The sequence below is a fragment of the Bufo bufo genome, chromosome 8 (assembly GCF_905171765.1).
Source record: "Bufo bufo chromosome 8, aBufBuf1.1, whole genome shotgun sequence".
Taxonomy (NCBI): Eukaryota; Metazoa; Chordata; class Amphibia; order Anura; family Bufonidae; genus Bufo; species Bufo bufo.
Window position 1 is genome coordinate 188217025 of NC_053396.1, and position 16195 is coordinate 188233219.

General features: G+C 40.9%; 1 protein-coding gene across 1 annotated transcript in view; it reads left to right on the forward strand.

Annotated features, from left to right (window-relative positions):
* AXL (AXL receptor tyrosine kinase) overlaps positions 1–14013 on the forward strand; it is a 96797-nt gene extending 82784 nt beyond the window's left edge. The window contains exons 16-20 of the mRNA XM_040442191.1: positions 158–279; positions 3964–4073; positions 4455–4614; positions 5304–5440; positions 12742–14013. Of these exons, the coding sequence (XP_040298125.1) occupies positions 158–279; positions 3964–4073; positions 4455–4614; positions 5304–5440; positions 12742–13153 (941 nt within the window). The 3' untranslated portion in view covers positions 13154–14013. The remainder of the gene's footprint in view (positions 1–157; positions 280–3963; positions 4074–4454; positions 4615–5303; positions 5441–12741) is intronic.
* The last annotated feature ends 2182 nt before the right edge of the window (positions 14014–16195 follow it).

Genomic DNA, 16195 nt, shown 5'->3' on the forward strand with positions numbered 1-16195 from the left:
AATAAATCTAGCAGAACAATTGGAGAAATGAATGGGGAGATCTCTGGATCCATGTGAGGTACAGGGCTGGTTCTAAGTTTGTTAGAGAGGGACTGTCATGTACGATATGATGTCATGTCCTTTAATGCAGAATTTCTTCTTCTCTTCGTCATTGCAGGGGTTTGTCTTCAGAATACAGAAAATGAAGGATACCCATCCCCTGTTGTTATTTTACCATTCATGAAACATGGAGATCTCCACAGCTTCCTGTTGTATTCACGACTTGGAGACGCCCCCCTGGTATGTAACTGTTTTGATAGCAAGGTTTAATGCAGATGGAAATCCTGTTATTCCTCCTGGAAATGTATGACTTGAGAACTGCTTGTGACCGGGGCGGGTCCCTACAAAGTCTGCCGCTGTCCAAACCGTGCTGGCGGTGTCAGGGTGTGCAGAGACGAGCCCTATACAGAAAGGAGAATGGTAACATCCAGTTGTCAGGTTTTTTTAAACAAATTTCCAGGAGGAGTAACAGGAGTTATAGGAATGAATGCCTCAGCCATGATATTTCACGGAGAATACAGGTATTTACTAAAGCAGACCGGTCAGGAGATATCTGAGAAGCTGGCTCGGCACTGCGGTGTCCACGTGGTGCGCGCGTCCAGGGAAGGCGTCCCACAGATGAATGCGAAGAAGGACCGTCACTCACTTTTCTTGCAAATGAAGATATGCTTTTATTTAGTGCATAATAGCATCACGTGTGACGCGTTTCGGCTGAAGCCTGATCAGTTTGAAACAGGCACTAAATAAAAGCATATCTTCTTTAACAGGTCCTCTTTAAAGAGCACCTTTCAGCGCTATCAACCCTATTAAATTAGGCATACTGCCTGGTAGGGTTGATCCTAGTGATTAAAATGATCTGGGGGCTCGGCCATGCCCCTTGGTAACGCCATAACTGATTTTCCCAGGAAAGGTACCATTTTAATCAGCACTATGCCTGGTTTAATAGGGTTGATCCTGATGACTGTTGTCCTTTAAAGGGAATTTGTCACCACCAACCTTCCTAATCCGCTGTTCACATAGACACTTAGCTGTGCTATACTGCTCTTTGGTTGATCAGAAGCGCCTTTCCCGAGTTTTTCTTAATATGCAGAATCAACCCTACCCTGTCAATAGGGTTTAATAGGGTTGATCCTGCAGTCAGATGCTCTTTTAAAGGAATCTGTCACCAATGTCCCCCCTATCCCGCTGTTTGCATAGACACATAGCTGAGGTCCGCCTGATTCTGTTTTTCTTTTGTTGATCGGAGGCGCCGTTCCAGAGTTAGGATACTTTTTCTTAATATGCAAATTAGGCCTCATGCACATGACCGTTGTTCTGGTCGGACCCATTCACTTCAATGGGGCCGCGAAAGATGCGGACAGCGCTCCACGTGCTGTTCGCATCCGTTGCTCCATTACGTAGCCCCGCAAAAAAAAATAATAACATGTCCTAAGAATAGGCATTTCTACAATGGGCCACCCGTTCCGTTCCGCAAATTGCGGAAGGCACACAGGCGGCTTCCGTGTTTTGCGGATCCGCAATTTGCGGACTGCAAAAAACGGAACGGTCGTGTGCATGAGGCCTTAGGCTTTTGGTGCAACGAGGAAAAAGTGTCATAACTGAGGAACGGCGCCTCCGATCAACAAAAGAAAAACGGAATCAGGCGAACCACAGCTATGTGTCTATGCAAACAGCGGGAGAGGGAGGTCGCTGGGGACAGATTCCCTTTAAGAATGAACTTTCCGGTTATGAGAACGTATTGGTATGTTCCATTAGTGGACGTCTTGAGACGGAGGCATTTTTGAGAAATCATTCCTTTATCTGTTTATGTAGAAAGTTATTAAACTTCTGAATTAGATGACGCTTTATGGCCATTATAAATGAGCGGAGTATTGAAAAATCTGGCTGCTTCATCGAATAAAAAAAATTAAAAATCCACTTTGTCGCGAAGCACACTTCTTTGTAAGTAGTGGGTGCAATGACAGGTAACAGCAATTGGGCCCCCCCTCTTTGTACCCCTCAGATGCCGTATTCATACATGATTGCAGTATCGGACAGTAATAATACAGTGTAAAATAAAAAAATAAAAAATTCACTTATAATAAAACAATATGAAAAGGTAAACGTCTCCATTGACAATTACTATCACGGATAGAAAGGAGGCGATAAAACGAATATATTTTATTAATGATTGATTAAAAATGGGGGAATTGTATCAAAAATCCTCAAACAATATAGACAAATGACCAAACACTTACTGGCCAAACAATAGAAACCGTTCCAAAAATACAGTGTTGCCTGCTAACAAAATTGTGACCAGTTCACAGTCACTAAACAATCAGCAGACATACAAAAAGTTGGGTAGGTAGTATAGTAACGGTATGGGAAAAGTAGGTGGAGTATATCCAGCTATAGGCCAGGTCTACACAGCGACATTTGTCGCACCAATGTCGCGCGACAATTTTTATAATGGCAGTCTATGGTGTCGCACTATGACATGCTGCGACTGAGAACGCGACAGTCGCAAAAAAATCCATTCGAGATGGATTTTTCTGTGACTGTCGCGTCGCAGTCGCAGCATGTCGTAGTGCGACACCATAGACTGCCATTAAAAAAATTGTCGCGCGACAAATGTTGCAGTGTAGTTGGGCCCTATCTGTCACGCGACACGTGTCGTCGTGTAGCCCTAGCCATAAGGTTAATGATCACCAAGGTTAATGTTCACCTGTTTCTAGCGATCAAACCGGGAAAGCCAAAACCCAATACCTAACTACCTGTCCCCACCAGCTAGAACTCCCACGTGTAGCGTCTACAATTTGGCTCGACGCGTTTCATCATGAGAATCATCAGGAGCAGCGTTAAAAGTGCACGTGGTGAGATTATAGCCACCGCTGCCACACTGATGGTGCGTGACCGCGTATCCGGTGCTTTTGGTGACTGCGAACTGGTCACAACTTTGGTGGCAGGCAACATTGTATTTTTGGGGCGGTTTCTTTGACATACACTCCGGCCTCCTTAGTGACAGATATTGTTTGGCCAGTAAGTGTTTGGTCAGCTGTTTATATTGTTTGAGGATTTTTGATACAATTCCCCCATTTTTAATCAATTATTAGTTTTAGCACCTTCTTTCTATCCGTGATAGTAAAATACATTTTTTTTTATAAAATCATACTTACCTCATCCATTTGATCATCGCCGCCATCTTGATTGAAGATCTAGAGCAAAATCTCGTCAGCTGGCGTGGTGATGTCATACGTCACCGCGCACAGGATGTCGCGCAGGATCTTCAATCAAGATGGCGGCGGCCATCTCTTCGAGCTCAAACGGATGAGGTAAGGCTACTTTCGCACTAGCGTTTTTTGCGGATCCGTCATGGATCTGCAAAAAACACTAACGTTACAATAATACAAGCGCATGCTTCCGTCATGAACGGATCCGGCTGTATTATGTCTTCTATAGCCATGACGGATCCGTCTTGAACACCATTGAAAGTCAATGGTGGACGGATCCGTTTTCTATTGTGTCAGAGAAAACGGATCCATCCCCATTGACTTACACCGTGTGTCAGGACGGATCCGTCTTCTTCCGCACCACATCACGGACAGCAAAGCGATGCTTGCGGCGTTATTCTGTCCGCAAAAGGGGATGCAACCAAACGGAATGGGATGCATTTTGGTGCATTCCGTTTCGTTAAGTTCAGTTTAGTCCCCAATGACAATGAATGGGTACAAAACGGAAGCGTTTTTTTCCGCTATTGAGATCCTATGACGGAAAGTAGCCTAAGTATGTTTTTTTTTTTACCACCGTTCAGGGAAAACCGATTTGTTACCACGAAGCACAAGGAGATTTGGCTTTGCAGCGAATCGACTTTTCCCTGAAATTTGGATGAAAGTCCACTTTGATTCGCTCAACACTAATGACCATGTGTCACATATTTTCTTGCAGTTCCTCCCAACACAGATGCTGGTGAAGTTCATGACGGATATAGCTAGCGGCATGGAGTATCTAAGCAGCAAGAACTTCATCCACAGAGATCTGGCAGCCCGGAATTGCATGTAAGGTTCTTGAGATAAACGTCTTATTATCTAGACATTGACGTAACGATTATCTTTAATGATCTGGAGATGCTTACTTCTGCTTATCATGGATGGACCTTATTTCTCATCTTCAGAAGGATAAGACTGGATTTCTGGAGCTTGGTGCAAAAACTATTCCTAGTTCCCCCAACAATATTTTTGAGTGTGCATCTAGGGCAAATGTAGACAAATCCCATCCATTGTGTCGCACACAATCTTCTTACAACCCTTCTTACCTTTGGGGCTCGTTGGGTTGTTGACTCCCAACGTGCCGTGGCCTAGTTGTGATTATTTCCTCACTGACAATTTCCATGCCCTTCGGCTTTCGTCTCACACATTAATCTTTGTTGCTGCACCCAGGTTAAATGAGAACATGAACGTCTGCGTGGCGGACTTTGGTCTGTCCAAGAAAATCTACAATGGAGATTATTATAGGCAAGGTCGCATTGCCAAGATGCCAGTCAAGTGGATTGCAATTGAAAGTCTTGCTGACCGCGTGTACACCACCAAGAGCGATGTGGTGAGTCAAATCTCGACGTAATTCTGTAAGGTCATATGTTAAGTCATATGTTAGTCGTGCTTGGAAAATTAATTAATTAATATACACTATTAGGCATTCAGAGTCAATATAGGGGTTCCCCTTAATGGGATTGCCCAGGATTTTTCCTTTAATTCTTCGCACCCACCCACTCAGGACCTTCGAAAAGCTGTACTTACCTGCTCTCCGCCGCTCTGTTCCGGCTGCTTGACTGTTTGCACTAGACCTCCAGTTCCTGCGCATACGGAGTCAAGAGTGCTGCTGCAGCCAATGACTAGCCTCAACAGTGACGTGTCCTGAGGTGGCATTAACATGACACCAGGAGGCCAGTCATTGGCTGCACTGGTGAACGTGAGGATGTCCATGTGGAAGTTAATGAAGGAGGGGGCAGGAAGTCTAGTGAAGACAGCCCAGGAACCACAGAACCAAAGCACCTTTCCTCCTCAGGATTCAACATGTTTATGCAATACATACCCTAACTCATTTCTATGTGAACTGTGTAATGCCTTATTTCACCTGTGGGGGCACTGAAGGGAAATTGAACACCTCAACTGATTACAACTGATTCCTGGGACTATGCAAGATTAGTTAATTGTGAGGGGAACCTTTTTAGGGAAAAAAAAAGGATGATCCAAAGTTGCACAGAGTGACTAATATTCTTCTTCTGCCAGTGGTCTTTTGGAGTCACCATGTGGGAAATTGCAACACGGGGCCAAACGCCATATCCTGGGGTGGAAAACAGTGAAATCTATGACTACTTGAGACAAGGGAATCGGCTAAAACAGCCACCAGATTGTCTTGATGGATTGTGAGTATTGTTTTTTATTGATGTCATGTAATTTTGTCTAAATGGAACATATATTTGAAAGATTTTTTTGTGATGTTATTGGTAATTTACCATGTCACTATCCAAATAAAAAAAAAATCTAAAATCTTAAAATCCTGCAGTCACCACTTGCCGCTAGACCTAATAATATACCAACAGTTCCTGTTCTGTAGAGATCACTTTTCAGTAGTCATCTCATTATTATCACAGGCAGGATTACAATGACTGAGCTCTAAACAGATAACACAGGATTCGCCATTGACAGTAGATGATGGTCATAGTTTATCTACTCACCCTTCCTCCATAATGACCTACTTACAGGTCACAGAGAATAACTAAAAACTCTCCTACAGAAGTCAATGAGTCAACTCCTGTCCACTGTGCCTGGGGTCCACGTGACTGAGCAACAGCACATCTCAAAATGCTATAAGAAGCAGCTCAGGCAAGATGGTCACCCCCATAATCATGTATGGGACAAAATAAAAACAGTTCAGAAAAAAAAGTAATCTATATATCTGGGAGGAATTACAAAATATTTGGATTAGTTGGAAACCAAAGTCTTTTTGGAAATCCGTAACAAATTTATTTCATTTAGAGATCAATACATGTATAATGGCCACTACTTTAAAAGGGTCTTCTGGGATTTTACTGGATAGGTCATCAGTATATGATCGGTGAGGGTCCGACATCCAGGTCCCCCGCTGATCAGCTATTTGAGAAGGTACAGGTGCTCCTGTAAGCGCCACAGACTTCTCCGTACTTTCCAAGCACAGCGCCTTACATTGTATCGCGTTAAGCCCCGCTCACCTCAATGGACCTGAGCTGCGCCTAGGCCATGTGACCAATGAACGTGTCATCACTGGCCTAGGAAAAGCTGTTAAAAGGCTGTGGCGCTACCACAAGTGCCACTGCCTTCTCAAACAGCTGATCGGTCAGGATCCCGGGTGTCGGACCCCCACCGATCAGATACTGATGACCTGTTCTGAAGATAGGTAGGTCATCGGTAGTAAAATCTCGGAAAACCCCTTTAAGGCTCCAAGCACACACCTATATTTATGATCTGTGGCACATGGATCCTAAAAGAGGCAATCAATTAGTTCATACTGTATTTCATGAGCCTATGATTTTACACGTAGATACAGTACAGACCAAAAGTTTGGACACACCTTCTCATTCAAAGAGTTTTCTTTATTTTCATGACTATGAAGGCATCAAAACTATGAATTAACACATGTGGAATTATATACATAACAAACAAGTGTGAAACAACAGAAAATATGTCATATTCTAGGTTCTTCAAAGTAGCCACCTTTTGCTTTGATTACTGCTTTGCACACTCTTGGCATTCTCTTGATGAGCTTCAAAAGGTAGTCCCCTGAAATGGTCTTCCAACAGTCTTGAAGGAGTTCCCAGAGATGCTTAGCACTTGTTGGCCCTTTTGCCTTCACTCTGCGGTCCAGCTCACCCCAAACCATCTCGATTGGGTTCAGGTCCGGTGACTGTGGAGGACAGGTCATCTGGCGCAGCACCCCATCACTCTCCTTCATGGTCAAATAGCCCTTACTTTCAAAGTTTTCCCAATTTTTCGGCTGACTGACTGACCTTCATTTCTTAAAGTAAGGATGGCCACTCGTTTTTCTTTACTTAGCTGCTTTTTTCTTGCCATTATACAAATTCTAACAGTCTATTCAGTTAGGACTATCAGCTGTGTATCCACCTGACTTCTCCTCAATGCAACTGATGGTCCCAACCCCATTTATAAGGCAAGAAATCCCACTTATTAAACCTGACAGGGCACACCTGTGAAGTGAAAACCATTTCAGGGGACTACCTCTTGAAGCTCATCAAGAGAATGCCAAGAGTGTACAAAGCAGTAATCAAAGCAAAAGGTGGCTACTTTGAAGAACCTAGAATATGACATATTTTCTGTTGTTTCACACTTGTTTGTTATGTATATAATTCCACATGTGTTAATTCATAGTTTTAATGCCTTCAGTGTGAATCTACAATTTTCATAGTCATGAAAATAAAGAAAACTCTTTGAATGAGAAGGTGTGTCCAAACTTTTGGTCTGTACTGTATACAGTTTTTATCGTGAATTTGATTGTATAATTGGATTAAACTCATCTTTATTTCAAGAATTTTTCTCAAAAAGTTGTAATAGTGTGGATTTAGCCATTATATTCATTAATAAACCCAGTATATTGTTACATTCTGCCTTTTGCCTTTAGACCTGACTGTAGGTTCCACAGAGTAATCAGATACCAAATTTTTCTTTCTTTTTATTAGTACACATCATTTTTAATGATGCAAATTCTAAAGATTCAACTTTTATGTATTGCTATCCAACTATGAGTTTCCCTCACATGTTAACTTCCCGTAGGCATAATCATTAACTTGCTTCCAATGCCTGGTTGCCGTCCACCTTGGTTATGGACCAGAACGGGAAATTATTTCATTCCTGATCTGAAAGCCATTAAACCACATCCTGTTACTCAAACCTTCTAGGACATCTGACAAGAGATTCCCGACAGAAGCTTTTGAAGTCCAAACCACATGATTTATAAAGGAATGTGAATGTGTTGGTGTGCCACAATTTAGCCCACTATGATTCTCCCAGAGTAACAAAAATATACCAAAAAAGTTCAAATAATTGTATTGTAAAGACACTTAGAATATAATTCACCAGACTGTAGGGGGAACTTATCATGAGGAGAATATTTGAATTTAGTCTTGCTTGTGTCTGTAATAGGGTAGTTTATGCCACATTTATGAAATGTTGCAAGTTGTTTGATAAATTTGTCTCATTCTTAAACCTAACACTTTTGTCTAGAAAAACGACTCCAGTTTTTCTACTCTACCCTCCTACTGGAGTGAGATTCACGCCTACTTCACTGGAGTGAATGGTATAAAAGTGCTAAAAGTCGCAAAGGTTTTGCGGCAAATGAGTCCAAAAAGCCAAAAAAGCCTGATTTTGTGACTTTTTGAAGCCAGAATTCTGGAGTGAAGGCCTGAAAAATCAGGGTCCAAGTGCGGTACTGATGCTGAACAAGCAGGGAATGTAGGGAGATGCAAAGCAAATAGACTTTTCCCAACTCACCTATTTTTGACTAGGGGTTATCTAGGGCATTATCATCCTTAGGGCTCGTTCACACGACCGTGATGTTTTTTGCAATCAGCAAAACACGGATGGTGCCCGTGTGCGGAACGGAACAGGATGCCTATTATAGAAATGTCTATTCTTGTCCGCAAAATAGACAAAAATAGGACAGGACTCAACATTTTCGCGGGGCCACTGTCATATATCCTCTATATAAAAAGAATCTTCATATAAAAGAGAGGATCAAAAATATATATATATATAAAAAAAAAAACTATATGATCCTTCAGGCGGACATAAACGCCTCCAAGTTATTTTATCGAGTATCTTAATTTGATTTGTGCAAGTAGTGAAACAAAGGGACAATTGTATATGCAAAATATATATGTCATTTATTATAAAACAAAGAATATAAAATCAATACAATTGCAAAACAAACGATGAAGTTGTAAAATAATACCCAAAATATGCCACACGATGGTGCTAACACACCCCTATCTCACCAGCACAGTGTGACTTAGTTACTTATGACAACCAGTGTCATACCTTTAACAAACAGACCTATAATTTATATACCAAGAGAAACTTAGGATCTTCTGTTATCAAACAGGCTATAACAATAAAACACGGATATACAGGAAATTAACTGTTATCCCTTGACTCTGTTTTCCTATGACCAATCAAAAATATACAGTTGCAAGAAAAAGTATGTGAACCCTTTGGAATGATATGGATTTCTGTACAAATTGGTCATAAAATGTGATCTGATCTTCATCTAAGTCACAACAATAGACAATCACAGTCTGCTTAAACTAATAACACACAAAGAATTAAATGTTACCATGTTTTTATTGAACACACCATGTAAACATTCACAGTGCAGGTGGAAAAAGTATGTGAACCCCTAGACTAATGACATCTCCAAGATATAATTGGAGTGAGGTGTCAGCCAACTGGAGTCCAATCAATGAGATGAGATTGGAGGTGTTGGTTTCAGCTGCCCTGCCCTATAAAACACACACACCAGTTCTGGGTTTGCTTTTCACAAGAAGCATTGCCTGATGTGAATGATGCCTCGCACAAAAGAGCTCTCAGAAGACCTCAGATTAAGAATTGTTGACTTGCATAAAGATGGAAAGGGTTATAAAAGTATCTACAAAAGCCTTGCTGTTCATCAGTCCACGGTAAGACAAATTGTCTATAAATGGAGAAAGTTCAGCACTGCTGCTACTCTCCCTAGGAGTGGCCGTCCTGTAAAGATGACTGCAATAGCACAGCGCAGACAGCTCAATGAGGTGAAGAAGAATCCTAGAGTGTCAGCTAAAGACTTACAAAAGTCTCTGGCATATGCTAACATCCCTGTTAGCGAATCTACGATAAGTAAAACACTAAACAAGAATGGATTTCATGGGAGGATACCACTGAGGAAGCCACTGCTGTCCAAAAAAAAACATTGCTGCACGTTTTTAGTTTGCACAAGAGCACCTGGATGTTCCACAGCAGTACTGGCAAAATATTCTGTGGACAGATGAAACCAAAGTTGAGTTGTTTGGAAGAAACACACAACACTATGTGTGGAGAAAAAGAGGCACAGCACACCAAATCAAAACCTTATCCCAACTGTGAAGTATGGTGGTCGGGGCATCATGGTTTGGGGCTGCTTTGCTGCGTCAGGACCTGGACGGATTGCTATCATCGTAGGAAAAATAAATTCCCAAGTTTATCAAGATATTTTGCAGGAGAACTTAAGGCCATCTGTCCACCAGCTGAAGCTCAACAGAAGATTGGTGTTGCAACAGGACAATGACCCAAAGCATAGAAGTAAATCAACAACAGAATGGCTTAAACAGAAGAAAATACACCTTCTGGAGTGGCCCAGTCAGAGTCCTGACCTCAACCCGATTGAGATGCTGTGGCATGACCTCAAGAAAGCGATTCACACCAGACATCCCAAGAATATTGCTGAACTGAAACAGTTCTGTAAAGAGGAATGGTCAAGAATTACTCCTGACCGTTGTGCACGTCTGATCTGCAACTACAGGAAACGTTTGGTTGAAGTTATTGCTGCCAAAGGGGGTTCAACCAGTTTTTAAATCCAAGGGTTCACATACTTTTTCCACCTGCACTGTGAATGTTTACATGGTGTGTTCAATAAAAACATGGTAACATTTAATTCTTTGTGTGTTATTAGTTTAAGCAGACTGTGATTGTCTATTGTTGTGACTTAGATGAAGATCAGATCACATTTTATGACCAATTTGTGCAGAAATCCATATAATTTCAAAGGGTTCACATACTTTTTCTTGCAACTGTATGATATTAATATGATAAAATATTCAGCTCGGCAATCAGACTATGGAAAATAACTTCCCAAGGGTTTAGTCCTCTTTTCAAATAATGTCAGATCTTCCATTAACAATATGTATCTTTGCTAAGAGAATAATCAGCATTATGGAGGCGCCTAACACTATATATTCCCACAGTATGGGGGCTCTTAGCTATATACCGAGAGAAATATCTTATTAATATCACAAGCAGTAAACACAATATACGTTACCGGGTCAAAGGTAGACAGAGTTCAGATGGGACCAGTTCTCAAGAACTTTCCTAGTAGTCCAAAAATTAATTTTCTTTTTGAGTTTTTCTTTTGTTTTTTCTTAATTGAATGAACCTCTGCACACGAGTAATTATTCCCCACCTTATCTAAGAATCATCCCCTTCTAGATTAGGGATTTCCAATCAGGTAAGGTAGGTGTATTCGCATGCTAATAACAAAATGATGTCATATTAACCCTTGACATGGTATAAAACAAATGGTAAAATAATATAATATTGTCCATCTGGAGGCACTGCAGATGAATATCACAACCTTAAACATTAATTCTAAATACCTAATAATACGTTCACATGACCTTCTTAACTTTTTTAATATACATCATTAAGGAAGGTCTTTTCCTGACACATTTAATTACCTATATCCTCGACTTGGAGTCACTGTCTTCTCCTATCTTTTGAAATATATGTTAATAGATAACGATATATAACGGCCTTGATACTCGGCACTTTACTTATCTACATGGATCAATAACTATCGTCTGAAATAACATTTAACTCTTCTCAGAAATCCAATTACCAGAAACTTACTTTAGCGTTTCTGTATCTTCTACAGGATACATTCTAAATGACACATACGTGGTATAATATATATAAATTCATACATTGTTACACATAAATAACACATTATATGAATTATTGGTTAAAATATGTTGTAAAACTAAATATACCATACAGAAATATATATAATATAATTATGAATATGTGAATTGAACCTCACATAGCAGGTGTGCCTTAAGGATATAAATTCTTATCTTGTCATGGCTTATCCATGAAACAACATTGTTCTCTTCAGACAGACATGTCTGAAGAAGCTAGTGTACTCCCCATAGATAAACCCATATCTTTAGCAATCACTTTTAGAATACAATGTCCGTTCATATTCATAATTATTTTTTTATAAACTGAACTTGCCATGAACTCATCTTGGCTTCTTCAGCCCCATAACAGAACTTTGGTTCAAGCTGATTTTTTTTTTAAAGGCAATGAGCATTCATTTTGGCTATAATATCATTAGATAATATTGTATACTTATGAAAATGCACAACACCACGGAACGGAGCAACGGATGCGGACAGCACACAGAGTGCTGTCCGCATCTTTTGTGGACCCATTGAAATGAATGGTTACGTATACGGACAGTATGCGGAACGCAGAAAACGGCCCGTATACGGAACGCAAAATATGTTTGTGTGAACGAGCCCTTAGGATGGACCATCGGTGCTTGCTAGGTGCAGAGTCTAAAGGTGGATTTTCACGTCCGATTTTCAGGCAGATTATGGGGAATGACCATTCCTGCGAACTCTTGTTCCTGACAATCTACCCATCTAAATGTGCTTTAACAACCATGAAGCAGGAACTAATAATGCCATTTTGGTGTGCATATGCATTTTTACGCTCTTCGAATGTGTCTAGTAAAAATAAAAAACTATGTGCAGGAACCCAGGTTCTTCTTTGTTTATGATTGAATGTTGCAATTTTTTTATTATTTTTATGTCCTTTTCACTTTCTAAATTACCTTCAAGTTTCAGAATTTTTTGATGATCAGCGATCTCTTTCTTCTTTCTAGGTATGAGTTGATGGCTAGTTGTTGGCAGCTAAATTCCAAGGATCGGCCAACTTTTGAAACCCTCCATAGAGAACTGGAGAAAGTTCTTAAGAATTTACCTCCAGCCAAAGACCCAGAAGAAATTCTCTATGTCAACATGGAAAAGCCCCTTTCCTCTTCTTTTAGTGATGAAGGTGAACTTGGAGCTGTGGGTGGTTTGGATACCAAGGATTTTGGTGATGACCTATTCTTAAAAGCCACTTCTGTCACAGCCGAGGTTCATCAGCCCGAGAACACCAACCGCTACGTGATGTGTCCTAGTCGTGAAGCCACAAGACTCCCCACAAATGTATCCACAGAACATGCACGTTACAGTTCTGCTTTAGAGGAAGGAACTTTGGAAGAGCTCTTAGCTGGACAAGGGTCCAGATAATAAGCACACAATACATGTCTCTTAAAGAGTTTTCCAAGAGTCTTGACTTAGATGAAATACTACCTTCTTAAAGAACTCTTCTGGGCATTCCTTTTCCATACTAAGGCAATGCCCAAACAAAACATTTTGCTTGGTCTTCCACCTTTCCAATACTTCCAGTGGCAATGACCAAAAACTGGTTAAAAGAAGATGATACCTGAGGTTTTCAGGCAACTTTTGAAGAATGGATAGACAGTCATGACAGAACAACCTTGACCATGGTTTCACAAGCCATTTATATTATTGTACAATTAACTATGTAAAAATTTGTAAAGAGACTCAGAGCATCCCAATAATACATGAATTCAACATACGATGAAATATTAGTGGGTTGAGATGGAGGATAAAATGTTCCAGGGCACAAATAATGCAATAATGCATAATGTCATTTTCTCGTGCTTGATGGTTTCACCACTTTCTCTAAAATTGACTGTTCCATGCTATAGTCAAAGGGAACTTGAATGAACGAATGATTACATGGACAAATATATTTCTTGATTTTGTATTTTTAAGAATTACAAAAGTGTGGAGGAGTCAGACCACCCTTATTTACAGTATTTGTTCTCCATGTATCTATCTACTATCATGGGTGATAATATGCAGAACATAAGGGTAATGTGTATATTTTTCCATGTATCTATCAGTTTTTACTTTGCTTCTGTAGAACCACTAATGTTTATGGGCAGATGATTGGTTTTAGGTAGCCCTAAAGACTATATCTATAAATGGACAGCAAGCAGGGTACGGGGGAATCCCAAATGAAATCTCACAACTGGTTGGTTACAGTCTACCACACCATGGCATTGAGTAGTGCAAACAGAGTAATAGCAGTGATTCTGATAGTCCTTGTGTTGTCGTTCTCATATGATATTTACTTAAAGGGGTTGTATACAATAAGAAACAGATGACCGCTGTCTTCCAAAAACAACTGTCTATGGATTTTGTCTTCTATTGTATCTCTGCTCCAAAGGGTTTTTTCTGGAACTAACATATTGATGAACTATCCATAGAATAGTCCAATGAATAGGTCATCAATATGATTGGGGGCCCAACTCCCTGTATCCCCACAGATCAGTTATTAGCTGTAGTTACAGAAGTAAACAGTGTATGGAGCTGGAACGTCATCGCTCCATACACTATTTTGTGGTCTTTGTCGTACCGCTTCTCAGCCCCTGCTCAAGGGATGGGTGCGAACCTGCACCGCCTGAGAACTGTCCTCCGCCCATCTAATAGAGATATGGATTGGTCATCAGTATGCTGATGCTGGAAACCCACTTTGAAGGGGCTGAGCTTCAATATGACACACAACTTGTGGACAGGTGTGGCATTGTTTTTGGAAAAAGCATCCATGTTTTTCTAATCAATCGCAACCGCTTTAACATCTAACATCTCATATAGTCTTATCTGTGTCATCTTTTCTCAAGGTACCAGGACAAAGTCACAAAATAGGAGTAAATGCAAAGCATTACTAATTCCCTTAATTCCATCCTTCTGACTTCTTCTAATTCCATCTACTGACTTTCCTTAAGGAGAACAACTGTGTATCGAGACTTACTGGCAATGCTTCATGGGAATTTTTCTTTTTTTTAGCAAAGAGTTATCTCCCAGAGAAAGACAACCATCTCACTAGTGTCACCTTTTGTGGCTCCCTGTGTCAAAGTCCACGTTTTTAACAAGCTTTGGAACTTGACACAAGAAAATAGGACAAATGGCTATTTTCCCCTGTCATGTTCCTAGGCTTGTTAAAAAGATAAGACTTTGACTCACAGGGAGCTACTATCAAAAGTTTGCACTAATGGGATGGTTCTTTTTTCTGGGAGAAAGTGAAAAGAGATGAACGTCGCCAATAGGCCAACAAGTGGAATCCCTTTTGCAGGTTCTCATAACTCATATATAAAACAATAAAAGTTAAGATACTTTAATATAGATCTCTAGTTCAGCCTCTGTTATCTTATGCAAGGAAAGTATGGTTCCTACGAGGGATTAAAGTTAGTGGCTTTAAACCCCTTTGCACGGACCCTGTATGGCAGGACACAAAGTTTGCTTATCCACATACCATGTTTCATTTTTACCAGTGTCTTTTTATGTGGTAGAGAAGCCTTTGTGTCCACTTAGGCACCAAGACCCAGGTTTCACTGCTACCTCTGTACCTCCTTTAGGATACTTTCACACTAGCATTTTTCTTTTTCGGCGCTGAGTTCCGTCCTAGGGGCTCAATACCGGAAAAGAACTGATCAGGCATATCCCCATGCATTCTGAATGGAGATAAATCCGTTCAGGATGCATCAGGACGTCTTCAGTTCAGTCACTGAACAGTGTTTTGGACGGAGGAAATACCGTAGCATGCTGCGGTATTATCTCCGACTAAAATTCTGGATCAGTTGCCGTAATGCCGGATCCGGCATTAATTTACATTAAAATGTATTAGTGCCGGATCCGGCATTAAAAATACAGCAATGCCGGATCCGTCCTCCCTGTATCTATGCGCAGACCGGTAAAAATTAGAAAAAAATATAGAACGGATCCGTTTCTCCGGATCCGTTCTTGCAATGCATTTGTAAGACTGATCCGCATCCGGATCCATCTACAAATGCTGTCCGTTTGCATGCAGATTGCCTGATCCGGCAGGCAGTTCCGGCGACGCAACCGCTTGCCGGATCACTCTGCCGCAAGTGTGAAAGTAGCCTTAGCTATGTGCCTATAAAAATAGCTTGTTCCATAATTTGGGCATAGTTGTTCATGGGTAAGAGATTCCTTGCCAATAGGAATGACATGCGCAACCAGCATCTGCTTCCACCTTTAAGATGTGTTTAGGTAACTACAGTATGGCCCCTTGCAGACGAGCATGTCCGGATTAGGTCCGGATGCGTCCCGGTGCATTGCGGCAAACCCACGCGAGTAGGAACGCAATTGCAGTCAGTTTTGACTGCGATTGCGTTCCGATGTTCAGTTTTTATCGCGCGGGTGCAATGTGTTTTGCACGTGCGTGATAAAAAACTGACT